The 25,954-nt window shown below is 38.7% G+C and overlaps 4 protein-coding genes and 1 pseudogene across 19 annotated transcripts in view; 2 read left to right on the top strand and 3 right to left on the bottom strand.

Moving 5' to 3' along the window:
* The window catches only part of LOC126622447 (MDIS1-interacting receptor like kinase 2-like), a 78,881-nt pseudogene extending 75,271 nt beyond the window's left edge, over positions 1–3,610 (bottom strand).
* The window catches only part of LOC126622442 (uncharacterized), an 82,693-nt gene that overhangs the window by 22,140 nt on the left and 34,599 nt on the right, over positions 1–25,954 (bottom strand).
* Positions 1–25,954, top strand: part of LOC126622426 (MDIS1-interacting receptor like kinase 2-like) — an 85,296-nt gene that overhangs the window by 39,684 nt on the left and 19,658 nt on the right. The gene's annotated exons all lie outside the window — the stretch shown is intronic.
* Positions 1,583–25,954, top strand: LOC126622435 (probable carboxylesterase 12). 2 transcript variants are annotated; one of them, XM_050291199.1, is made up of 2 exons: positions 1,583–2,537; positions 25,747–25,954. In XM_050291199.1, the coding sequence occupies exons 1-2, from the start codon at positions 1,698–1,700 to the stop codon at positions 25,822–25,824; spliced, it is 918 nt and encodes a 305-aa protein (XP_050147156.1). In that variant the 5' UTR covers positions 1,583–1,697; the 3' UTR covers positions 25,825–25,954. The 2 variants fall into 2 exon arrangements, with proteins under 2 accessions (XP_050147156.1, XP_050147155.1); XM_050291198.1 differs by lacking the exon at positions 25,747–25,954 and having other exon boundaries at positions 1,592–2,745.
* Positions 4,488–5,438, bottom strand: LOC126622446 (FHA domain-containing protein At4g14490-like). The gene has a single exon (XM_050291239.1). It carries the CDS (start codon positions 5,400–5,402, stop codon positions 4,734–4,736), a length of 669 nt encoding a protein of 222 aa, XP_050147196.1. The 5' UTR covers positions 5,403–5,438; the 3' UTR covers positions 4,488–4,733.

Here is a 25,954-nt window from a genome sequence, read left to right as displayed (position 1 = left end):
TAGTTGAGGATATTTTAATAATTTTAGTAAAATCTTAATAACAAAAAATAAACTTTATGCCAAAAAAAAAATTGTTAACGGATGAAACGGGTGACCCGTTAACTTAACGGGTCGGATTCGAATAACCCGTTAACTTAACGGGTCGGGTTGAACCCGATCCAAACCCAATAAATCCGACCCGTTTATAGGTCTAGGTAAAACGCCACAATGCTATATAAAGGGAACTAGAAGTTTCTCTGATGATGATGCTGTTTATTATCATTGCTGACCAAAGACTTGATACTAATGAATTAGATGATTTTCAATTGGTCTACTGTCTACCCTAATGTGCTTCTCAAGACAGAATAATCAATTAGGTTTTTTTTTTTGGAACTTTAACAAAAAGCACCCGGTACTGTTCACTTTAACGAAAAACCACATTTTTACATTAAAAAGTCAATTCTGATACTATTCACTTTACCCTTTATTTTGTCCTTATCATTAAAACTCAAAATTTTCAAACTATTTTCATTAGTTTTCTTTTTTTTTTTTAGCAAGAAGAATAATCAATTAGTTCAGTAGAACATTTCAAAGATGCCTAATGAAATATTGAATAAATGTATGTATAAATGAAATATTGAATAAATGTATGTATCAATCAATCAACTGAAATATTTTCCATAAACAAATAGTAGAATTTAAAATTCGAACTTTTATCTTAATTTAATATAGAATTAATCTTTACACTAAAAGTTCGTTAATTAAATTTTTGGATTTTATAAAATGTGTATAACTAGTTAATGCCGTTAACTTTATATAAAAAAAAATTGTTACTAAGATCAGGGCGTAGCCAAAGATCTATATGGATGAGGCATCCTTAAACAACAAAGTTACAAATAAAAATGCTAAAGAATTTACCAAAAAATCCATAAGATTTTTATACAACAAATTATAATATCCTCGACACGTTTTATGTTTTGGAACTGTTCCATGACAACTTCGTTACCAATATTATCAAATATATCCCTATACAAATAATCATGTTATCCTTCGTCAATTGATCTCTCGTATACAACAAATTATAATATCCTCGACACGTTTTATGTTTTGGAAACGTTGCATGACAACTTCGTTACCAATACCATCAAATATATCACTATAAAAATAATCATGTTATCATTCTTCAATTGATCTCTTGTTTAATTTATCAATTGATTCTTCATAAATTTTATGATTGAAAGCATCTTTCAACGTGGACAGTTCAACTAAAAGAGGGTCAAAGAGACGTAGCTGGAGGCCGGCACAACAACAACCAACTAAAAGCAAAATAGATAGGCAGACGTGTAGAATAAAAAGGTAAAATGGTAAAAAGAAAATTAGAATACGAGGGAATCCAAGGGCATTTCCGGACATAAACTGTTGGTGAAAGGATAAAATGGTCAACAAAAATGGGAACACAAAAGAAGCAACGGGCATTACCGCCCGTGCACTGCTATAGCAGCGTGTCGAAAAAAATATCTAGAGTTGTTGAGATAGTCTGGCAAGCCACGATCATATCTTTAATCCTTTTCTTCACTTTATATGGCCTACACCCTGTTAAAACTAATAAATTAATAATGCATGAGACTTTTGGCAACATAAGATAGACACAGAGAGAGGGGCCTCCATAGCTGTTTCTTATTCTCCTACTTTCTTCTTTGAAGTTGAAAATCCAAAACATGAGCAACGAAGAACTATCTTATGACTTTTCTCCAGTGATCAAAGCATACAAAGACGGTCGAATCGAGAGACTCCTAGGCACAGCCACAGTTCCTCCATCAACACAACCCGAAACCGGAGTCCAATCCAATGACATTGTCATCTCCCAACAACCAGCAATATCTGTAAGGCTCTACATCCCCAAATCCGCTGCCACCAAACTCCCTCTTCTCGTTTACTTCCACGGCGGTGGCTTCTTCTTCCAAAGCGCCTCCTCGCCCACGTATCACGACTACCTCAACTCCTTAGTCTCTGAAGCCAATGTTGTTGCCGTCTCTGTTCAGTACAGGCTTGCCCCGGAGCACCCTGTCCCGGCTGCCTACGACGATTCATGGGCTGCTCTAAAATGGGTGGCTTCCCATTTTGATGTAACGCAAAAAGAAGATGAAGATTGGATAACTAGCTATGCGGATTCACAGCGCATGTTCTTCGCTGGGGACAGCGCCGGAGCTAATATAGCGCACCATATGGGATTGAAAGTAGGATCGGAGGGGCTGCTTAGTGTTAAGTTGATTGGGGTTGTGTTGGTCCATCCATATTTCTGGGGGTCAGAGCCAATTGGGGTAGAGCTCAATGCCCCTGCAACGATGAGAGAGTTTATGGCAGCCATGTGGCGTTTTGTCAACCCGTTGAGTAGTGGATCCGATGACCCGCTCATGAACCCCGAAAAGGATCCAAAACTGGGGAAATTAGGGTGTGGGAAGGTGGTAGTTTTCGTGGCGGAAAAAGATGTGTTGAAAGAAAGGGGATGGTATTACGGGGAGGTGCTGAGAAAGAGTGGATGGAATGGGGTTGTGGAGGTGATGGAAGCAAAAGGGGAGGAGCATTGTTTCCATTTAGACGATCTAACTTGTGAGAATGCTGTGGCCATGCAGAAGAAGATAGTCTCTTTCTTGAACCAGGTTTAGGATTTTCGAATTGTTGTAATTTTGTCTATCTTCTTTTTCTTCCCCTGGTTTTGTGTTTTCTTTTTTCATAAAAATATAAAACTTTCTGTTCCAATGTTTACTTTGAACTTATGGAATATCGGTTTAAAGCCTTACGATTAAGAAAATTTGTCACACATATAATCCGCATTCCATGAATAATACAGATGAGTAATTAGGGTTTTGAAGATGTATTACATGAGAAATTAGATGGATTTGCTTGTAGCAGGAATACTGATGGGGAAGTTTGAGCTACTCCCCCTTGTCATCTATTTTTCTTGTACTTTTTAATAGTTTTATAGTGCCATTAATATCATCGTAGGTCTGGACGCAAATATCATCGTAGGTCTGGACGCAGGATGCGTTCGTATACAGGCCAAGGCAATTGTCACTACTAGCACCACTGCCTTTGCAGATGCATTTGTTGGCGGCTCCAACCTTTGGTCTAACAAATCTTTCAGGAGCAATTCTACATTGTCCCTCCTTGATTTTGATGATTCTTGTAGCTGGGACTCTAGCATATCCCCTGGGTGCCTTCCCATCATGACTTCTAGTGCCACCACTCCAAAGCTATATACATCACATTTATCCGTGTATGCAAGCTCTACACGTCAATAAAATCAAAACTAGCCACTTTAAAACAAATCCCAATAAGCAAAAAGATGAACCATAAATACAAATTAAATTTATGTTACCTGGTGCTATGTAGCCAAATGAACCAGCAATATCTGTCCAGTTGGATGAATCAGTACTCAATAACCTCGTTATTTTGAAATTTGAAAGACGGACCTCGAAATCTGACTCAAGCAATACATTGTTGACAGTTACGTCACGGTGCACAATTGGTGGAGAGCAATCATGGTGCAAGTAAGAAAGTGCATGAGCAAGTCCTTGCACAATTTTGACTCTGTTAGGTCAGTCGAGTTCATTAACACCTTCAGCTCCATACAAAGCTTTTCCTAGGCTTCCTCTCTCTAATTATTCATAAAGCGGGAAAATGCAACCCCCCTTCTTGAACAAAAGCCATAGAGTCTTACGATGTTCCGGTGCCAGATATTTGTCAAAGTTCGGATTTCATTTTGAAAGCTTTGGAGATTGATCGCTGGAATGTCATCGGAGTCTAACATGTTAAGCCTTTTAACAACAACGACTTGGCCTAATTGCAACTCTGCCTTGTAGACCTTTCCATACCATCCTTTCCCAATGCAGTACTTCTCATGAAAGTCATATACAGCCTTCACAACTTCCGCTAACGTAAACTTTAATTCCTCTTGCAATATCATTGATTCCAAACTTTCAGAGTCTTCCTTGCCTTCCTGAGCCATTTGGTATGCTTACCATCAACAAGCTATCGGCCCTATAAAAATAGATAAAGATAGGGAATATGTAGCTCCAACTTCACATTAGAATTCCTGCTATGAGCTTTCTATCAAATAAGGAGCAAATGTGGATTTTTTTTATGTTTATTGTTTTTAAGGTAAATCTCAATTTACTACCCTCAAGTTTCGTGGTTTTCAACATTTAGTACATGAAGTTTTTTTCGTCCCAGAGTCATACCTAAAGTGTTAATTTTGGGACAGTCTCATACATCCGTTAGTTTGGCTGTTAAGTCTCCCGTTAACTGATGATGTGACGCCTATGTGGATAATGACTGAACGATAAAAAAAAACCCATAACGCCTTCGTCTTCCCCACCCAACACCTTTCCATCCCCTCCACCCTTCACCCACCGACACCCTTCCCCTTCCCTGATACCCACCCCTACCACCAAGCCTTTTCTTTTTCCCCAAAAACCCAACCCCTTCTCTTCCCCCAAAAACCCAGGTTCCGTGATGAGGTTTGACGACTGTCCAGATTGGTACGACCGTTGAGGAATGGAATTAAGGTCGTCTCCACCGCCGGCATCGGAGACTGTGGAGGTTTCGCTGGTACTTGGGATCTTCCCCAATTCCTCGATCCTGGAGCTCCGAGTTTGCCTCGTACTCATTTTTCGTGCCAAATTTTCCTCCACAAGCTTATCCTCCGCAGCTTTAGTCTTTAAAACCCTAGCTCTGGGCTGTCGGCCCCTCCCTCATTTCCCTACGACCTCAATTTCCTCAACATTCACTCTTTCCACCTCCGTTATCTCCTCGCACTCCTTCGCAACCCTACATCTCCTTCCTCGACTCTCCGAAACCAACACCGCAGTAGCTTCCGCTGCGGTCGCCATACGCCTAGCGTTCCGTCTCAGTTGACTCTCTTCATAACCGGCGATTCTCACCTTGACGGAAGTGTACTTACTGATTTTGATTTCGTCGCTGTCGGTGAGATCCACAGGGGCACTTGGGGGGATATTCGACCCATTCAAAACCGTGCCGTTTGAGGAGTCAAGGTCTCGAAGAACCCATTTGCCTGATTCAGATTCGATGGAGAGGTGCTTGGAAGAAATGTCGGAGTCTTTGATTGGGAGGTTGTTGCCCTGAACAACGCTGCCGGTTCGGACCTTGGATCCGGGTACGAATTCTAAGGTTTCGCCCTTCCACTGACCTTGAACCATAACCAATTTGAGAGCTGAAGGCTCCATTTTTGGCAGAGAAGAAATGAGGGAAAAGTTTTTGAGTTTTGAAATGCTTTTTAAAGTGAAAGAAGAGATTGCGAGCTCAAGGTCCCAGCCACAGGCGTTGACGATCTCCACGCACAAATCGGAGTCTTTGAGGCCTGTGATCGCTTGGAAATACACTAACTTGTTCACATCGACCATCTTTGCACGCAGATTAGGGCTTTCCCTGGGAGTCGTGGAGGGGGTGGAGGGGATGGATGGTGTCGGGTGAGGAAGACAAAGGCATGATGGGTTTTTTTTTAATACTTTTTTTAAAATAATTATTTTAATATTTTAAATTTTTTTAATGACACGTGGTGCCCAATCATTGTCCACATGGCGTCACGTCATCAGTTAATGGGAGACTTAATAACTAGACTAACAGATGTATGAGATTGTCCCAAAATTAACACTTTAGGTATGACTCTAGGACAAAAAAAAAAAATTTCATGTACTAAATGTTGAAAATCACAAAACTTAAGAATAGTAAACTGAGATTTACCTCTATTTTTAATGTATACAACAAATTTCATAAAGTTGTATTTGACATCTGCACCACCCTGATTACTAGAGTGTTGCAAACTATGTGGTTGAAGGACATAGTGTTTAGCTCTTTGGAATTCGCACTTACATAAATGACCAGTTACACACAAGTGTTATGTCGATATACTTTCTTATTTGATTTGATTTAGCTATTCATTGTAATTGATATTGTGATTGTAATTATTTCTGTAAATATATCATAGCTGTAATTTAGGGACCATATTTATGTGATGTTGTATTCTCATTACTGCGTCCATCTTATAAGGATCCTTTGTACCATTCTATAAATAATCGATGAATATTACAATTTGCACCAAATTCATATGTTCAAATTTAACATTTGAACACAAAGTTACATACATATGTATATTATCGACAACTCTATCTTAGTCTATTTGTCATGCCGCAATTAGATAACTAAACAGCTTTCACTTTCAGTGAATTTTTGCATGGATGATCATTCATTGTTAACCAAAATATTAATCGATTATGATTATGAGAAATATTGTTCAAGAAAACATACATATAAAACTCATAAAACATAGGAATTTAGTAGGTTTTATTTAGACTACAACAATGGAAAAACCACAAACGCTAGTTCAAGAACGAGAATTTCTTTTTCTGCATGGCCACAACATTCCCACAGGTAGGATCGGATAAATGGTAAATATGGTCCTTCCCCTTTGTTTCTATCACCTCCATACCTCCATTCCATCCACTTTTTTTCTTAGCGCCTCCCCATAGTACCATCTTCTGTCTTTCACCACATCCCACACCCCAATTCCCCAAATTTCGGATTCTTTTGAGGGTTGATAAGCGGGTCATCTGATCCAATAGTCGATGGGTAGGTAAAACGCCACAATGCAGCAATAAACTCTCTTTTAGCTGTAGGGATAGTGATGTATCCCCCAATTAGCTCTTCCTCCAAAAAATATGGATCGACCATCACAACCCCAATCAGCTTTGTTCGGGCAAAGATTTCTTTGGAGAAGGATCCTCGAACCTCAACACAGCTCCCTAAGGGATTGGCACTTTAGATGTGTAGTTGGGCTCTTGCTCGTTGATGTGCTACAAGAAGAGAACAAAGTTAGTTCTGAAATGTGCCTTTGTGGGGCCTTAGGTGTAAGCCTTGAGGCTCACAATCAAAACTAACCAAGTGCTAGGTGTGCCACTGCTATCTCAGTATAGCAGATGTAAAACAAGTGTTTTCTAAGTCGATTACTTGCACCTCAAGTTACTTCAAACTTCTTATTATCAAAGGATTGTCGTGAATGGGTTAAGTCCACATTAAGTTCTTTTGACTTTTAGTTCATGGTCTTGTATGTTCGAATGGAAGGAGTCCAGAGCCCTTTAAGTTACTTGTTTGGTTCCAGATTACATTTAATGAAAACATATCCATCAAACTAACTAGATCTAGATGCAAATGAGACTCTTAAAGCAGAAAACAGATGGAAATAACTTGAATACATGTTGGAGAATGCATTAAGTAATAGATCTACTAATTCAGAAAACAAACAAAGAGCTTTGGGCAAGATTTCACCTTGTTTGGCAAGGTTGAACTTCTTGCAGTCACTTCTCTTTGTATTTACAGGGTTTGTATGCTAAAAAGGGATGGATGGTAAACAAGTTTACACGAGGGAATCGATACTACACCACCGAGGGAGATAGCTGAGCTTTTATACTAGACAAGAGATAGCTTTTTTCAGAGAACTATCACTATAAATGACTGAATCTGGGTTGATTTCAACTTTTGGATGCAAATCTGGCTTGAGAGCAGAGTTTGTATGTTTGTTTGTTTGATTGGTTGAGTGTCTTTGTCTCTAGGGTCTGTCTTTCCTTTTATAGACCATTTGGCTTGACTGATGTAGCTTTTGCTCTTGCCCGAAATCGCTTGGAGGGTAGTGAGTCATCTACTTTTTATTAGCAATGCCACTGGAAAGTGTTCTTTGGCTGATAATAGGTTAGTCTCTATTACTAATCACTTCACTTGTAGACACATGACTTGTGTCTTGGCTGAGAAGACTTCAGTTTGCTTCTAGGCTCGATGTTGGGCCTCGGGCAAGTCTCCTTGCATCATTCGGCTTTCCTCTTCAAATATTAACCCAAACAAGCTTAACACCAACCAACCCATCATAGCCTATTCTCACTCCCATGTGGTGCGCTATATTAGCTGCACAACTATATCCAGAAAAGAACACGCGCTGCGAATATGCAGAGATACTTAGCCAATCATCATCTTCTTCTTCATCAAAGTTTCACGTTCCATCAAAATGGGAAGCGACCCATTTAAGAGCAGCCCACGAATCGTCGTAGGCAGTTGGGAGAGGATTCTCCGGGGCAAGCCTGTACTCTACAAAGACGGCCACAACATTGGCTTTGGAGACTAAAGAGTTGAGGTAGTTATGATACGTGGGAGAAAAGGCGCTATTAATGCAGAAGCCTCCGCCGTGAAAGTAAACGAGAAGAGGGAGTTTGGTTTCGATGGATTTGGGGAGGTAAAGCCTTGCGGACACGAGTGGTTGTTGGGAGATGACAATGTCTTTGGATTGGACTGTTGACGGAGGAACTGTAGCTGTGCCTTGGAGTCTCCCGACTCGACCGTCTTTGTATACTTTGATCAATGGGGTGAGATCATAGGCTACTTCTTCGTTGCTCATGTTTTTAATGGGATTCAAGTTCAGGCAGGAGAGTAGGTGAATAAGAAACAACTATGGAGTATAATGGTGGCCTCTCTCTTGCATTATTAGTTTTATAAGGGATGCCAAAAAATTTCAATGGATGCAGTGGTTGTTACCATGGTCTGAAATGCCGATAATATCGGCGATATATCGCCGATATTATCGGTTTTTAGGGGAACTGATTTTTTTTTTCAATATCCAAATGGTTTTCGGGATAATATCGGACCATGACTGCTCTCGGAGAAGAACGCCGGAGTTGTAGAAGCTCCGACCGACTGTAAAATAGGACCCTAGACTCCGATCTAGGTATGAAAATGAAATAGAAGACGAGATGAACGTTTTTATATATGAAATTTTCCGTGAAACCGTCAGAGGTGTTCGGAAAGTGAGTCGACACGCACGGCCTCGCCAGAGTTTGCCGAGTTGCAGATACGAGAATGAGAGGGAAAAAGACGAGGTTGCTGATGATGATGGGTGTGCGTGTGTGTATGTGGGTCTCAGACCCTCGGTGCAGAGAGAAATGAGAGAGATGACGGCGGCGACGAGGGAGAAGCAGAAGCCGATCTGTCGATGTGGGTCTCTATGCGTGTGTGTGGGAGTGGGAGAAGGATCGAGAGACCTTGGGTCTTTGTGCGTGTGTGTGTGTGAGGGAGAAGGATCGAGAGACGTGGGAGATCTGTATTTGTTGTGGCCCGTGGGAGAATGGAGAAAGGGGAGAAGGGAGCTCAAAGTCAGAGAAGAGAAGAGAGAAGGTTCGAGAGTCTGAGAGAGAGATGTATGCGTGTGAGGTGAGTGTGCGTGGGTTGTGTGCGTGTGTGGTGTCATGTCGGTGTGTGTGTGTGGTTGGGTCATCTCATCTGAGATGCCTGACTGATTTCACAATATGTCAATAACTTTTTGCAGTTTCAGACCATGGACATCAAATAGTACTGCTTTTATAATGAAACCGTGTCCGTGTGCCACTGTGAGTCCGTGATATTCTTTCACATGCAGAACAGTGTGCCATTGTCTATTATATTCTTTCACCTTATCAGAGGTGGAGTATCACTATCAGAGGCATTCAGAGCATTCATTTCTTCTTCTTCCCTTACCATTTTCAAAGCCATTCCAGATCTATTCCAAAGCTTGAACACAAACGGTTCCATATTTAAGGTAAGTTTACAAACTTAAATTTATATTATTGTAATTTATACAACAACAAATAAATTTGTGTGGACTCGTATGTTAATTTTTTTAAGTAATTAATACTTGCATGTTAATTTTTGTAAGTAATTAAGTAATGTTAACAATTACATGTTAATTTTTTTAAGTAATTAAGTAATGTTGTATAATTATTCCCTAGGATAATTTTAATATGTTTAATGTTATTTATTATTTTATTAATATTAAGTTTTATTATCAAATTGGATTATTATTCATTAATATTAGGTTTTTTATATTATCAAATTGGATTATTATTCATTAATATTAGGTTTTTTTATATTATCAAATTGGATTATTATTCATTAATATTAGGTTTTATTATCAAATTGGATTATTCTTCATTAAATTGGATTGTTCATTAAATTGGATTATTATCAAATTGGATTATTCATTAAATTGGATTATTCATTAAATTGGATTATTATCAAATTGGATTATTATTCATCACCATGTTTTATATCAGGATTATTTTTTTATCAAATTGGATTATTATTCATTAATATTAGGTTTTATTATCAAATTGGATTATTATTCATTAATATTAGGTTTTTTTATTATCAAATTGGATTATTATTCATTAATATTAGGTTTTATTATCAAATTGGATTATTCTTCATTAAATTGGATTATTATCAAATTGGATTATTATTCATCACCATGTTTTATATTAGGATTATTTTTTTATCAAATTGGATTATTATTCATTAATATTAGGTTTTTTTTAATTATCAAATTGGATTATTATTCACTAATATTTGGTTTTATTATCAAATTGGATTATTCTTCATTAAATTAGATTATTCATTAAATTGGATTATTCATTAAATTGGATTATTATCAAATTGGATTATTCATTAAATTGGATTATTATCAAATTGGATTATTCATTAAATTGGATTATTCATTAAATTGGATTATTATCAAATTGGATTATTATTCATCACCATGTTTTATATTAGGATTATTTTTTTATCAAATTGGATTATTATTCATTAATATTAGGTTTTATTATTCCATATTATTTGTATAATTACTTAAATTTTTACAATCATTTTCTTTACTTCGTATTTAATTCTTCTGTATAATAACTTTATTATTTCGGTTCTCTTATTTTATCAAAAAATAATTGTCTAATTTTCATGAAAAATAAATATAGGTACGTTTAAGATGTCCAGTGGAGTTACTAAACGTGATCCAGCTTGGGAACATGGAGACCCAATAGACGGAAACAAACATGGCACAATTTGCAAATATTGTGGTCGGGTAATGAAGAGTGGCGGAGTGACACGACTTAAGTACCATCTTAGTGGATTAGATCCAGCAAAAAATGTCCAACGATGCGATAATGTCCCCCCAGAAGTGAAGGCATTCATCAGCACATTATTAAAAAAAATAAAAAACAGCAGAAGGAAAAGATAACACATGGAATGGAAAATATTCGAGCTGGGCTACAAGGAGAAGTCATTGGCCAAGCGATTGACAGTGATGATGATGACGATGAGGACGAATGTGATGATGACATGGGACCTGAAGAACAACGCAGTTTGAAACAAGCATTACATGCCTCCAAACAGTCAGCATGGGAAAGAGAACACCTTCATAAAATTCCTAATAGAGCACAAGGTTCCGGGACAAGTGGTGGTGCACAACTGAGACGGGGAGGCAGTATTAGAGAATCACAACCAACACCACCAATAGCCCCAAGTTTATAAGAGTCATCCAAAGCACGTCAAAAGAGTGTTTGAAGTTATTTCATTGGAGGTAATGTGAAGGAGGGAATGGGGCGTCTAATTAGCAAGTTCTTTATCTATGAAAATGTCCCTGCTGAGAAAGCATCATCACATCATTTCAAAAATATGGTAGTGGGATGTCAACAGGCCGGTGTTAGAGTACAACCTCCCACTCCCTATGAGATAAGAAACAAATATTTGGATATGGAGTATAAAGACATTGGCGAGTATGTTAACAAGTTGAGGTCAAAGTGGGAAACTAATGGTTGCACAATCATGTGTGACGGATGGACTGGCCCGACCAGATTGTCTATCATAAACTTCATGGTATACTCCAAGGGAAAGACAATTTTTTTGATGTCTGTTGATGCTTCAGACCATATAAAGAACTACAAGTATATTTACAAATTATTGAGGGATGTTATCATGGAGGTGGGAGAGTATAATGTTGTCCAAGTCGTGACCGACAACGGTTCTGCATTTGTCAAAGCTGGAAAAAAGTTAATGAAGCATTATAATGTGTTTTGGACATCATGTGCAGCACATTGTATTGATCTCATGTTTGAGGCAATGGGGAAGAGAGAGAATGTTGCTACTGTGGTCAAAAGAGCTAGAACGATCACAAATTATATTTACAATCACGGTTGGTTGTTGGCAAAGATGCGTGAATTTTGCAAAGGAGAAATTATTCGTCCAGCTACCACTCGATTCGCCACCAACTATATTGCATTAGACATCCTACTTAAGAAGAAAGCAGGGTTGAAGCAACTATTCACTAGTGACGATTGGGCCAACCACAATTTCAGCCGCTCAAATACAGGTCGTATGGTGGAAAGTATAGTGCTTGATCATCCTTTTTAGACTCAATCAGAACATGTGTGCCAAGTGTTTGAACCTCTTTACAAAGTTTTACAAATGCGTGTAGTGAAGGATGAATTGGAAAGAAAACATGGTGCAAGGTGGGTCATAAAGATAATTGAAGACCGATGGTATAAAACATTATACCACGATTTGCATGCAGCATGTATAAATTATGTCATAATTTGCAATTCATTTCTTTAGTTGCATAAGTATTATTTCTCTTATTAGAGTATGTGTTTCTTTGAACATCATATTATTTGAATCCTCGATACCAATACAGACCCGGTGTTGGAGATGATGGTACCCTTATACGTGCTGTACATAATGTATACTCTAAATTAGACCCTGCATCACCAACAGTTGGCCAATTTGGAAATGAGGTACACAATTACTTAAATTATAATAATTACTTTGTTGTATTAAACTAACACGATTTATTGAATTCAGCTAACATGGTTTAAAGATGCAAGAAGAACTTTTGGAGAACCAACATCAATTGCTGCTCGAACAACAATGTCTCCTAGTGAGTGTAAACATATTTCACTATAAGTTTATAATAGAATTTGTTCGAGTTATTAGGCTTATCAACATTGTTTTTCATTGTAGCTGAATAGTGGATCATGTATGGGACCGATGCACCAACTGTGAGAAAGTTAGCAATCAAAGTATTATCACAAACAGCTTCCTCATCTGCTTGTGAAAGAAATTGGAACACATTTGCACTCATACACACAAAGCAAAGAAATAGGTTGGCTCATAGTAGGTTGGAAAAATTAGTTTATTGCTACTACAACATGAAGCTTCAAATTCGAGATAAAGAAGCAGAAATAGATCATGTCGACCGTGGTGACCCACTAGATGTGTTTGATATTGTTGGTGAAGATGATGATACAGAGGGTAACCAACTTTATCAATGGATTAAACATCTTCATTTAGATGATGATGATGAAGGCAACCCAGCTCCCAGAGTTGCTGAAGAAGCACGTAATGAATGGATAAATGTAGAAAGAGTATTAGAGGAGGAGGTGGGATCTAGCAGCACTGACTCTTTGGAAGAACTTTTGCGCCCAAGACCAAGAAACACTGGAATTCCACCTTCTTCCAATCCTACACAACCACAACATTGTGCTGATACTAATGACAGCTCTAGTACAAGATCAGGAGACTCACCTACCACCAGAGGTGGGAATGATAAAGGATACATTGGAGCTGGAGGTAGTGGTGGTGGATATGGAAACTATTATGGACCACCTCCCGGATTTATGACCCTATTCACTGGTGAGGCAAACTTCACACATGCAACACAGGATGATGGCCATGGCAGTAGGCGGGCAGGACCAGGAATTGGTGCCATAGGGAAGGACTATACTTGTAGAGAAAGAGGCAAGGGGATTTTGTCAAGTCAAGAAGATGACTCGTTATCTAGAACTTCGGACTCTGTTGGAGTGGGAAGTAGTAACTATGGTTATACTCATAACCAACCATTTCCCTACCCTTCATATCCCATTCCTGTTGGGATGAAATCGAGCGACTCATGGAAACAATCCCAGACTCAATCTTCAAATGATTTTGCTTATGGACAACCTCAACCAATTTCGGATCCATATGGGTGGCATGTTAACAATTACATGCAAAACTATTTTGGGGATTTATCATTTGATAACTACTCTTCACAATACACTCACTCTACACATAGAAATGATGAAGATAGTGAAAAATTTGAACCTCATAGGAACTCTATGTGGTACTAAAGTGTAAAATATTATACTAATTCATTATATATAAATGATTATGGTGTGTTTAGACTTCTTTCATTAATTACTTCATATTTTCTACACTCACAATGTTTGTCAGCTCGCTATATAATGAACTTGATAATGTTAAATCCATCATGCAATGCATTTCCTTCCAATTTTTTTTGTGATAAACTAATAGATAATTGACTAAATAAACATCCTGCAAAGTTTCAATAAAAATTTCCAAGTTTTTCTTACAATTTCCGTGGTTTCCATATAATTTTTATCGATATCGATATTATCCCGATATTTCCATCGATATTTCCGTGTTTTCGGACTACCGATATTTCCGATATTACCGATATTTAATACCTTGGTTGTTACAACTATATCTCTCAGTCTGGTTTATGTCTTATCTAAACTATATATAAATAAAACACTCATTGTTCTATGAAATTACCAGTTTGACATTCTAATTAAAACTGAACATGAATAAGTATTATGGGCAGAAATAAAATTTCACTCAACTAAATTTTGCTTGTTTTCTTTTCAAAATATTATCTACATGTAATCCTAACATATCTTTAATAAAAAAACTAAAAAACTAAAAAAAAAAATTCCCACTCCGACATTCTTTATCACTCTCTTCCTATCTCCTTCTAGTTCAAAAACAAAAATAAAAAATTTTCATACACACTTTATATGTATCAATAATACAAAGAGATATGAACTCAGTCGGTCGTGGCCACACGTTCGGTCCATTGAAATATATAGACAAGTTTATCGTGTTTTTCTTGTTTTAGAGATATTTTTATGGACTTGTGTGACAAAAACGATCGAATTACCTTATCACTTTTTTTATGGAACTCAAAAGTTCAAAACGATGTGTTTTGTTTGCTTACAGTTACAGAAGTTGATGTATGTACTATATCTTCAAGCATGAATTAATATAGGGGTGTGATATCTACACACCAATTTTTACTTCTCTCACACTTTTTTAGTTTTCGGCCGTCGGATTTGATGAATTGAAGAAGATCAACAGACATAAATTAACAAAGGGTGTGTGAGAAGTAAAAATGAGTGTGTGAATAGCACATCCCTTAATATATTTCAACTAATTGTTAATTCTAATCATTTTACAGCTTAATTTAAGATGGATGGTCCAGAACTGAAACACGTACGACTAATGATTGCCTTTCATCCCAACGCCAATCCTATGTGGCTCCTTCTTTCCCATTTTGGGTGTCTCTTTTGAAATCCGGTTCCTCGCATGATTCTTTTTGTGAGGATTTCGGGGATCTGTAAATCATATCTGTTCATCGTACATTGTGCAATCATAAATTATTTAAATATTTTTATTTAAAATTAAATACAAACAGTACCTGACAAAAACTGACCTTACGATGTACGTGAACAGACATGATTTACGGATCCCCAAGATCCTCACCAAAAGGATCTGGAGAGGATCCTGTTGGTCTCTTTTGTGTCTCCTTGTTAATATTTTGACACATTTCTTCTAACTTAACTTAGAGATAACTCTTTTTTTATTTATTTGAAATTTAAAAGTTACGAAAAATCCAAAGGCTTATTTGTGGCTATGGTGTCACGCCTCGATCCCGAGATATGTCTAAGATCGACATGTGACATCACCACGTACCTGTACATCTATCATGACTCACCTCCAAGACATGAACAAAACACAATTCAAGGTCCAATAGCGTATTAACTTTTCGTTTACTTTATAGCTGCATCTAAGCTTTGTGTTAGACTGCCTAAGTACTCTCAGACGAGATCAAGTCATTTGTAGTTCACCATTCAATAGGCTCCACAATTATCATAGTACTTTCTAGCAGAATAGCATATAATTCTCTACTTAGAGCAATCAATTGATCACGACCATGGTCATCATGCACCTACATCACACTGTTTTCAAATCGATATTCACAATCATAGCAAATAATCGATTCAATGACTCAAAGATGCATAGTTTAACTAAGTTAATCAATCAATAAGATCAAGTATCAATTCACGAAGCTTAATAAGGAAAATCTTCATATTTCCCTACGTGGATTTCAAGTAATAACATTGTAACCCTAAGGTTCCGGACTAACTCAACGGAACCAAATTAGAAAGCGGTCGCCCATCGCAGATTTATCAAGCAGCATGGTAGCAGTGAGATATTATGTAAAGGCGTGCCGTGCAATATTAGGATGCTATCCTAGTAACGTAGTTTTCAATCAATTGCATGGGCATAATAAGTTCCGCATGTGAAATTGTCAGTATGTGGAAATAATTATCCATTTGTGATTTTAAGTGGTTTATTTACAGCAAGGTACGATGCTATCAAAAGAGAAGTGGTTTATCGTCACACATGATTTGATGATGCACGGCATGGATTTTACATCACGTCCGTGCATTTTATTTGTCCTATAAATTCAAGACTTTGTGCAACAATTAAGGCACCTTCAACATAATATACAAATGTGCCTTGCGCAATGTTCTGCTCTACACGAAACCCTATCGTATGAGAAAAACAATAACCTAAGAGTAGCGAAAGAGGTCCCGGTTAGACGGTCAGTCATCCGATACACTTTTGGGCGAGGCACAACGATGCTTTGAGTTTTTATCTGGTGGATCTCATCGATTTTCTCACGTGAACAACATGAGCTTACATGAGGAGGCTCTCCGTTTACTTCTGGGCGAAACTCTCAGCTTTCACGAGTGAGTGCCCAAAGGCGACATCTATTGATACGAGCGCAACAACGGCTAGTGTTGGTGGCTCAATGGCCAAGTTGTTGTAGTGAAGAGGCTTAAGACGGACGACTCTAATGACATTCCAGCAACTAATCTCCGAAGTTTTGAGAATGAAATCCGAACTTTGGCAACTATCCGTCATCGCAACATCTTAAGGCTATATGGCTTCTCTTCAAGGAGGGGTTGCATATTCTTGCTTTATGAATACTTAGAGAGAGGCAGCCTCGGAAAAGCATTGTATGAGGTAGAAGGGGTTACTAAACTTGGTTGGCCAACAAGGTTAAAAATTGTGCAAAGACTTGCTCGTGCACTTTCTTACCTGCACCATGACTGCTCACCACCAATTGTGCATCGTGATGTAACTGTCAAGAATGTATTGCTCGAGCAGGATTTCGAGCCATGACACTTAGATTTTGGAACAACAAGACTATTGAGTATTAATTCATCCAATACTAGACCAGCATTGTTGGTTTGCTATGATACATGGCACCAGGTAATGTAAAATTTTATGTTGTGGAGTTTTGTACTATCTTTTGTAGAGTTGACATATTTTGTTCTCTTTATACGCAGAGCTTGCATATACTATGCAGGTAACCGATAAATGTGATGTTTATAGCTTCGGAGTGGTTGCACTAGAAGTCATGATGGGAAGGCACCCTGGGGATATGCTAGAGTCCCAACTATCAGAATCATCAACGTCAATGAATGAAAATGCAGAGGTGCTTCTAAAAGATGTGTTAGATCAATGACTAGAGCCTCCAGCCAATGAATTGGCAAAGGCAGCGGTGCTTGCAATGAGTATAGCATTGGCTTGTACATGGACACGTCTTGCATTGAGTCCGACAATGCATTTTGTGGCACATAATCTATCAGCTCAGAGTCTTCCTTGCCTTCCTGAGCCATTTGGTATGCTTACCATCAACAAGCTATCGGCCCTATAAAATAGAAGAAAATAGGGAATATGTAGCTCCAACTTCACATTATAATTCTTGCTACGAGCAGTCTATCAAATAAGGAGCAGCTGTGGTGAATTTTATTTTATTTTTTAATTTCTATTTTTAACGTTTGCAACAAACTTCATAAACATGTATTTGATATCTGCACAACCCTGATTACTACATAGTGTTGCAAATTGTGTGGTTGAAAGATATAGTGTTTAGCTCTGTGGAATTCGTACTTGCATAAATAACTAGTTACAACACAAGTGTTCTGTCAAGGTACTTTCTTCCTTGTTTGGTTCAATTTTGCCATTCATTATAATAATGGATATTGTGATTGTAGTAATCTCTATCAAATATTTACGTAGCTGAATTTTAGGGACCATATTTGGCTAATAGCATATTTCCAGGATCTACGGCGTATTCTCATCAGTGCGTCCACCTTATAAGGTTCCTTCACACCATTTTGTAAATAATCAGATAACTAAACGGCTAATAGGCATACTGACAAATATGTCTTCGTCTATTTAATTGTTATGCCACATAAATAACTAAACGGCTTCGCTTTCAGCAAATTTTTGCATAGATAATCTTTAATGGTAATTGAAAAATTAATCGAGATTATGAGAAATATTGTTCAAGAAAACATACATAAAGCTCATAAAACATAGGAATTTAGTAGGTTGTAGTAGTGGTCATAGAACAGAATACAACAATGGAAAAACCACAAGAACGAGACTATCTTTTTCTGCATGGCCACAGCATTCTCACAGGTAGGATAGGACAATGTTATGACCCTGATTAGCTTAATCATAGTTAGGCATTGAATTAGTTAGTTAAATGGGACCATTACAAGTAATTAGGAAGGACTTGGATTCTCTGCCCTCCCAATTCGGTGCTCTTTCCGTGCCCTCCTGTTTGTGTGGTCACGGTTAAGCCACGTCAATATTTTATATTACTATTTTTTTTATCTTATTATTTTTATAAAAAATAATATAAAATGTTAGTATGGATTAATCGTGACCACACAAAACAGGAGGGCACGGGGAGGGCACCGAAATGGGAGGGCAAAGAATCCAAGTCCAATTAGGAAAGTTGTTAGATTCTGCTAGCTGGCAGTGGGTTTGGGAGTACTACAAATAGTCTAATGTGTAATGGCTTTGCCCAATGGTTAATTTGATAAAAAGAAATATAAACAAAAACAATTCAAGAGCTCTGCTCTATCTTTTCCTTCCCTCTCCATCTCTATCCTCTGTGTTATTGGCAGGTTGATTAAGGCCTAGAGATTTGGATCTTATCAATGGTATCATCCTTCTTGAATCCTGGTTTCCCTCCTGTGCACGCCCACCTGACCCTTCTTCCTACCATGGATGCAAGCCTCTCAGCTACAATCGACTCATTCGACGCTTCGATGCGCTCGATGCGCGCTGCGTTTCGTGAAGCTATAGCCGCCATGAACTTTCTCTGTTACGCTGTGATTTGGCTCTCACAGCTGGGGGAGTTTCTGATCTAGCCCCGACGAGTTCCGATGACAGTGAATCAATTGATCTCGGTCATCCCGAACTTCAAGGAGATGACAATCCGCCGAGAATTCCATCGCTAATCGAAGTCCATTCCGTCCCACCATTGCTTTCGTCCTCACCGTTGTTACAAGCACTGGAAACTTCAACAATCAGGCCACAATCGCTTGCTTCTTCTGCAGCCAAACTTCTGAAAATGGCCACAGTGGTACAGTTGCTACCAGTTGGTAATGAATCAATCTTCAAGCCACATGCGACTGATCCAGTGGCAACCACAGCCACCATTCCACTGCTAGATCTTGAGAAAGCCATGCCCGTTGCAGCAAATATGCAGAGCCTGGGTGTTCCTCTATGGAACGCAAAAGCCATCGAATCTACAGGTCTCTCTCAACTAGAAGACTAGGAAACCAATACAAACACCACGAAACATTGCCATGAGGTATTGCGTTCTTTGATTTACAATTTGTTAATCGGGAAGGCCAAATGGCATTGGCTTCTGCAGTTTATTCTGGCGTATTATCTTGGTGTTATTTTGGTGATGTATGATGTTTTGTTGACTGAAATTAATGGATGGGTTAATTGGTATCTTGTGGGGTGAAATTGTGAAGAAAAAATTCTATGCATTGCATCTATTTAATGATATGTCTAAGAGGCATAATATGGAGAATATGTCATTGAGTAGCAACCTGGAAGCTTTGGATATTGTTGTACTTGTTTGTCTTTGCCTAAAGATCTTGCAACTAGTTTCACTGAGGAGAATGGGACTTTTGGTCATATCAATGATTTCAAGCAGTTCCTCTGCTTATCACTGTTACACAGCCGTGCATTGACAGTCATGGCCATTTCCCAGCTTGACTATTCTATTTTCACCAGCTTGTTATCAAAATTGAATCAAGAATTGTGTAATAGGGTTGATGTACATCTCGATGTTGTTTTCTTTTCTAATTGAGTAGCAAATGACCATATTTTCCAGCAACTGGGTTGGTGTCACACTCTCACTGATCCTTGTGACAATATATCTTATCAAAGGGTTGTCTTCAATCAGAGGAACAACTTCAATCAAAGGAATTATACAAAATGGTTGATGGAGAGGCCCTGCATTCTCCTCTATTTCACGGTAGTAGAAGAAAATGGGAAGAGAAAGGGTTTCGGGTTTGTTCAATTTGACAAAGAGGACTCAGTTATGCTTGCTACTAGTGCTCTCAATGCTACAATCAGTAAAGGGAAGAACCTATATGTATCGATATTTGTTTATAACAGTAAGAATGATAACAGACTCTAGATCTTTTCCAACACTCTGAACCATGCGTTGTATTAAGAAGTGGTCTGCTACATAAGTCTGCAACTTGCTACAAATATTATAGAAGCATGTAACAATCGTGTTTTTGGTCAAATCGTGCTCTTGCTGGTGCAAATTGTTACAACCTTGATCAGGCTCTTGGAAGAATATGCTAACTTGAAAGGGCATCAAGATGCACATTTCAGACAAGAAGAGGAAGTGTTTGCAATACTCAGCCATAAACACCAAAATGATCCTCTCAAAATCAAGGCAAAGTTATTCCCTTATAATATTCAGAAGCTGCTTCCTATAGTTATTTTCCTACCCTTGGTTATTGAGCAAGATAATGCTTGGAAAATTGCCATATTATTCTGTGATGCTGCACTAGATACTATAGTATTACAATTCCTCTTGGAGCTATTAGGTGTAAGAAAGGCTAGTGTGTGTATTGTTAAAGGAGAAAGAGCTACAAATGAAAATGTGCCTGATATCAAGACTTGGGCCATTTTGTTTGAAGATCATTGTTTCATGGTTACGGAGATGTTATATTTGGTAGAGATGAATCAACATTTTCTTGATGATGCCTACTTATGTTATGCCTTGCCACTTAATCCAAGGAAGTCACTGATTGCACAGACCTCTTACTTCGAGAAAGTCATTTCCATGGTTGCCAACAGTATCACAAGTTCCCTCAATTTAGAGATTGCGGTCAAGCTTCTTTTTCAGGAGGATGGAACAACAACAGCTTCAATCTTAATTTTCTTATTTCATGTAATGCATTTCAAGGAGCATGGGAAATCTGGGACAAAAGAGCACAATGGAGCTAATATTACGGTAGCTATGTTCCTTATTGTTGATACAAATGTCCTCATTGTACAAGAGAGCTCTATTACTCAATACAAGGCTGAATTGGCGAGGCATGTGATTATGGTTTCTTCTGTACCCACACTTCCTGCCATTATTGGGAAATCTTATAATACCACAAAGCTAGCAATAAAGGAAATAATGCTGGAGTTGCGTGCTAATAAATAAAGGAAATAATGCTGGAGTTGCGTGCTAATAAGATGGGTTCTGATGTGAGTGCTTCTGAGGCCAATGGATACACTCCATTGATGTTAGCAACAGGAGGTTGCCCCGCTACGCTGTGCGAGTTTTTGATTACTTTGGGGGGGGGATGCGATGTTGCGAATGCAAGAAACGACGCCTACTTGCAAGGAAAATTGGGATTAAAAACTATGCAGAAAATATGATATTGGATGAGCTTGCAAGCAGCATTGTTTTTGTAGTGTGGAAGTATATACAACTTCGTTCAACTTTTCTTGGTGGTTTTATGATTGCTTTTGTCCAAGGGTGGCGCCTCACTGTTGTATTGCTGGCCACCATTCCTGCCATTGTCATTGCTGGTGCAATCATGGCTACTATCATGTCAAAAATGTCGTCACGCGAACAATCTGCTTATGTAGAAGCTGGCAATATGGTAGAACAAACAGTTGGTTCCATTAGAACAGTTGCAGCTTTCACTGGGGAGAAACAAGCAACTGAGAAGTACAACCAGTTTTTCTTTTTTAACCTTGAGGACAAGGTTGTTCTTAAGGAGTATGCAATGTTATGACCCTGATTAGCTTAATCATATTTAGGCATTGAATTAGTTAGTTAAATGAGACCATTACAAGTAATTAGGAAAGTTGTTAGATTCTGCTAGCTAGCAATGGGTTTGGGAGTACTATAAATAGTTCAATGTGTAATGGCTTTGCCCAATGGTTAATTTGATAAAAAGAAATATAAACAAAAACAATTCAACAGCTCTGCTCTCTCTCTTCCTTCCCTCTCCATCTCTATCCTTTGTGTTACTTGCAGGTTGATTAAGGGCCTAAAGATTTGGATCTTATCAGACAAATGGTAAACACGGTCCACCCCTTTGCTTCTAACACCTCCACAACTCAATTCCATCCACTCTCCTTCAGCGCCTCCTCGTAGTACCATCCTCTGCCTTTGAACACATCTAAACTCAGCCAAAAAAAACCAGCACTTTCCCACACCCCAATTACCCAAATTTCGGATCCTTTTCAGGGTTGAAAAGAGGGTCATTGGATCCAATAGTCAGCGGGCCGGTAAAACACCACAATGCAGCAATTAACTTTCTTTTAGCTGCAGGTAGTGGCGAAGCCACGTGAGGGCGAGGAGTGGCGGCCGCCACTCCCCTCGCCGGAAAAACAAGGCTGGAGCGCTGGCCAGCCCCTCCCCTCCTGTTGCTGCTGCTCTTCGTCTCCTCTGGTGCAGTGCCGGTGCTGCAGTTCTGCTCTGTTGAATTTTTTTTCAAAACACCCAAGTGCCGTTTCGTATAAATGGGGAAAAGAAACGGTGCCGTTTCGTATAAGTGGGGAAAAGAAACTAGTTAAAATATTTGAAAAAAGTGGAACGAAACGGTGCTGTTTCGTATAAGTGGGGAAAAGAAAAAAAATATATATAGAGGGGACCACTGTCTCCAAAGCTCACCACTGTCTCCAAACCCACCGGCTGCTGGTCCTGTTTCAAGCCATCGAACGCTCCACTATGCTCAGCGCACGGTGGTATCTGCAGTGTGACTTCCATATTCTGTCTTTTGGAAGCAAAAGCTTTGCCTGACTTGGTGAGGCTGTTATCGGGAGAAGTGTATGAAACTGCCATCGAAGCAATTCAAACTCTTTCGACATTGGTTGTCAAAGCCTCTCCTCAAAGAGGAGCCAGCGTCTTGCATGAGGCTGATGCCATAAAGCCGATGTTAGAGATCTTGTCTTGGGGAACAGATTCTCTACAAGAAGATGCATTGAGTCTCCTAAAAAAGGTTTCATTGATGTGTATGGATCAGCAGCTAGATTAAATCTTGCTGGTCTAACTAGCACGAACATCCATGAGGATGGTCGCCATTGTCACTCCTTGAACGTTATTCAAAATCATCAACTTCTTTTACTCCGGGACTGATGTAAGGCTAACAAGTTTTGGTTATCAGATCAGAAGAACAAATGTACTTCAACTCTGTGAATATACAACGATTGAGTTGGAAAATTTAGTGCAGCAATTGTCACTAGCAAACATATTTATCATACTATTCAGTGATTAGATTTTCTCTTGGATTTGGCCTTTTTTTTATATTTGTTTTACTCTCATCAAACTTAAGGCCTCTCACTTAGACCGTGGTACTAAGTCTAAATGGCTTTTTAATCTTGCTTTGGATGAGTCAAATTTTTGGACAACGTCGAAGTTTTAGCTTTCTGCAAAAGATCTCCAACTTCCGTAAATTATTCTTAGGTTAGGCTAGCCAAACAAAAATAATCTTATCAAACATGGAGCTAGTATGTCCAAGTTATAGGGACAAGGCTATGATGGAGTTAATAATATGAAAGGTGAGCTAAATGACCTTAAAACAAAGATTTTGAACAAGTATCCTTAAGCATTTTATGTTCATTGTTTTGCACACCAACTTCAACTAGCTCTTGTAACCGTTGCAAAGGGAATTGAGGGTGTCGCCATTTTGTGCTATGAAAAGAGCTTTTTCTGCTATGAAGATTGTGAAAACACCATTGCATAACAAAATGGGAGATCAATGGTTGAGTAATAGCATGCTTGTTTACATTGAGAGAGATGTATTTGCTTTTATTGATAATGAGCCTATTATGCGACGTTTTCATGACATGAAATCTCGTCGGCAACAATTGTAATTTGTTTGTATTGATTAATTATGAAAGACATTACTATATAAAAAGATTTAGCTGTTAACATTTTTCTTTAACCTTGCACCCTTTTAAGTTCGTCCCTCATCCCGAGAAATTCTGGTTTCGCCACTGGCTGCAGGGGCGGTGATCTCTCCCCCAATTGGATCTTCCCCCAGAAATATGGTCGATCAACACAACCCCAATCAACTTAACACCAACCAGCCCCTCAGAGCCACTCTCGCTCCCAATTGGATCTTTTGTGCGGTTGCTGTATGTGTTCAGTGGCTATGGTGGGACAGGGGAGAGGAAGAGCGGCGAGGCGAGGGACGTGAGAGAGGAAAAGGATGAACCTCCACGTTTTTTCCCCTTATTTTTAAAGTTTTTAATTATACAAAAAAAAGATTTATTTATGAATTAATCTTTTTTTAATTTGTTTTTTATTCCTTAAGTTTGGCATCCACGTCAGTGTATATGTGGAATCTACATTTAGTATGTTAATATTTGATATTGTAACGAATTTGTAAGTTAATGAATAATATTATAATATTTAAAAAATGACTTAATGAGATTGTTATGTAACTCAAAACTAAAGTGATAAGATGTAATTTAATGGTCCTCGTCACTAGAGCAGTGTGCTATTGCGCATCAAATCTTTATTCTTTGAGAGCTGGGGCAACCGTGTCCATTGAAATTCCGTGGCCTACGTCCTGTTAAAAACTCATAATGCATGAGGCTGTCGGCTGCATAAGATAGACAGAGAGAGAGAGAGACCTTCATAGCTGTTTCTTATTCTTCTACTTTCTTCATTGAAGCTGAAAATCCAAAACATGAGCAACGAAGAACTATCTTATGACTTTTCTCCAATGATCAAAGTATACAAGGACGGTAAGGCTCTACATCCCCAAATCCGCTGCCACCAAACTCCCTTTTCTCGTTTACTTTCACGGCGGTGGCTTCTGCATCCAAAGCGCTTCCTCCCCCACGTATCACGACTACCTTAATTCCTTAGTCTCCGAGGCCAATGTTGTTGCCGTCTCGGTTGAGTATAGGCTTGCCCCGGAGCACCCAATCCCAGCTGCCTACGACGATTCATGGGCTGCTCTCAAATGGGTGGCTTCCCATTTTGATGGAAAGCGAAAAGGCGGTGAAGAAGAAGATGAAGATTGGATAACTAGCTATGCGGATTCGCAGCACGTGTTCTTCTCTGGGGACAGCGCCGGAGCTAATATAGCGCACCATATGGGATTGAGAGTAGGCTTGGAGGGGCTGCTTGGTGTAAAGCTGATTGGGATTGTGTTGGTCCATCCATATTTCTGGGGGTCAGAGCTAATTGGGGTAGAGCTCAATGCCCCTGCAACTATAAGAGAGTTTCTGGCAGCCATGTGGCGTTTTGTCTACCCGGTGAGTAATGGATCCGATGACCCGCTAATGAACCCTGAAAAGGATCCAAAACTGGGGGAATTGGGGTGTGGGAAAGTGGTAGTTTTCGTGGAGGAAAAAGATGTGTTGAAAGAAAGGGGATGGTATTACGGGGAGGTGCTGAGAAAGAGTGAATGGAATGGGGTTGTGGAGGTGATGGAAGCAAAAGGGGAGGAGCATTGTTTCCATTTAGACAATCTAACTTGTGAAAATGCTGTGGCCATGCAGTAGAAGATAGTCTCTTTCTTGAACCAGGTTTAGGATTTTCGAATTGTTGTAATTTTGTCTATCTTCTTTTTCTTCCTCTGGTTTTTGTGCTTTTTTTTTCAGAAAAATATAAAACTTTCTGTTCCAATGTTTA

The sequence above is a fragment of the Malus sylvestris genome, chromosome 5, assembly GCF_916048215.2.
Source record: "Malus sylvestris chromosome 5, drMalSylv7.2, whole genome shotgun sequence".
Lineage (NCBI taxonomy): Eukaryota > Viridiplantae > Streptophyta > Magnoliopsida > Rosales > Rosaceae > Malus > Malus sylvestris.
Note: the sequence above shows the minus strand (reverse complement) of the source record. Positions and strands in the feature narration are given on the sequence as shown.

What these genes read in the sequence shown, in the direction of transcription:
- LOC126622435 (XM_050291198.1), top strand. Translation starts at nt 1,698, where the DNA reads ATGAGCAACGAAGAACTATCTTATGACTTTTCTCCAGTGATCAAAGCA.
- LOC126622446 (XM_050291239.1), bottom strand. Translation starts at nt 5,402, where the DNA reads ATGGTCGATGTGAACAAGTTAGTGTATTTCCAAGCGATCACAGGCCTC.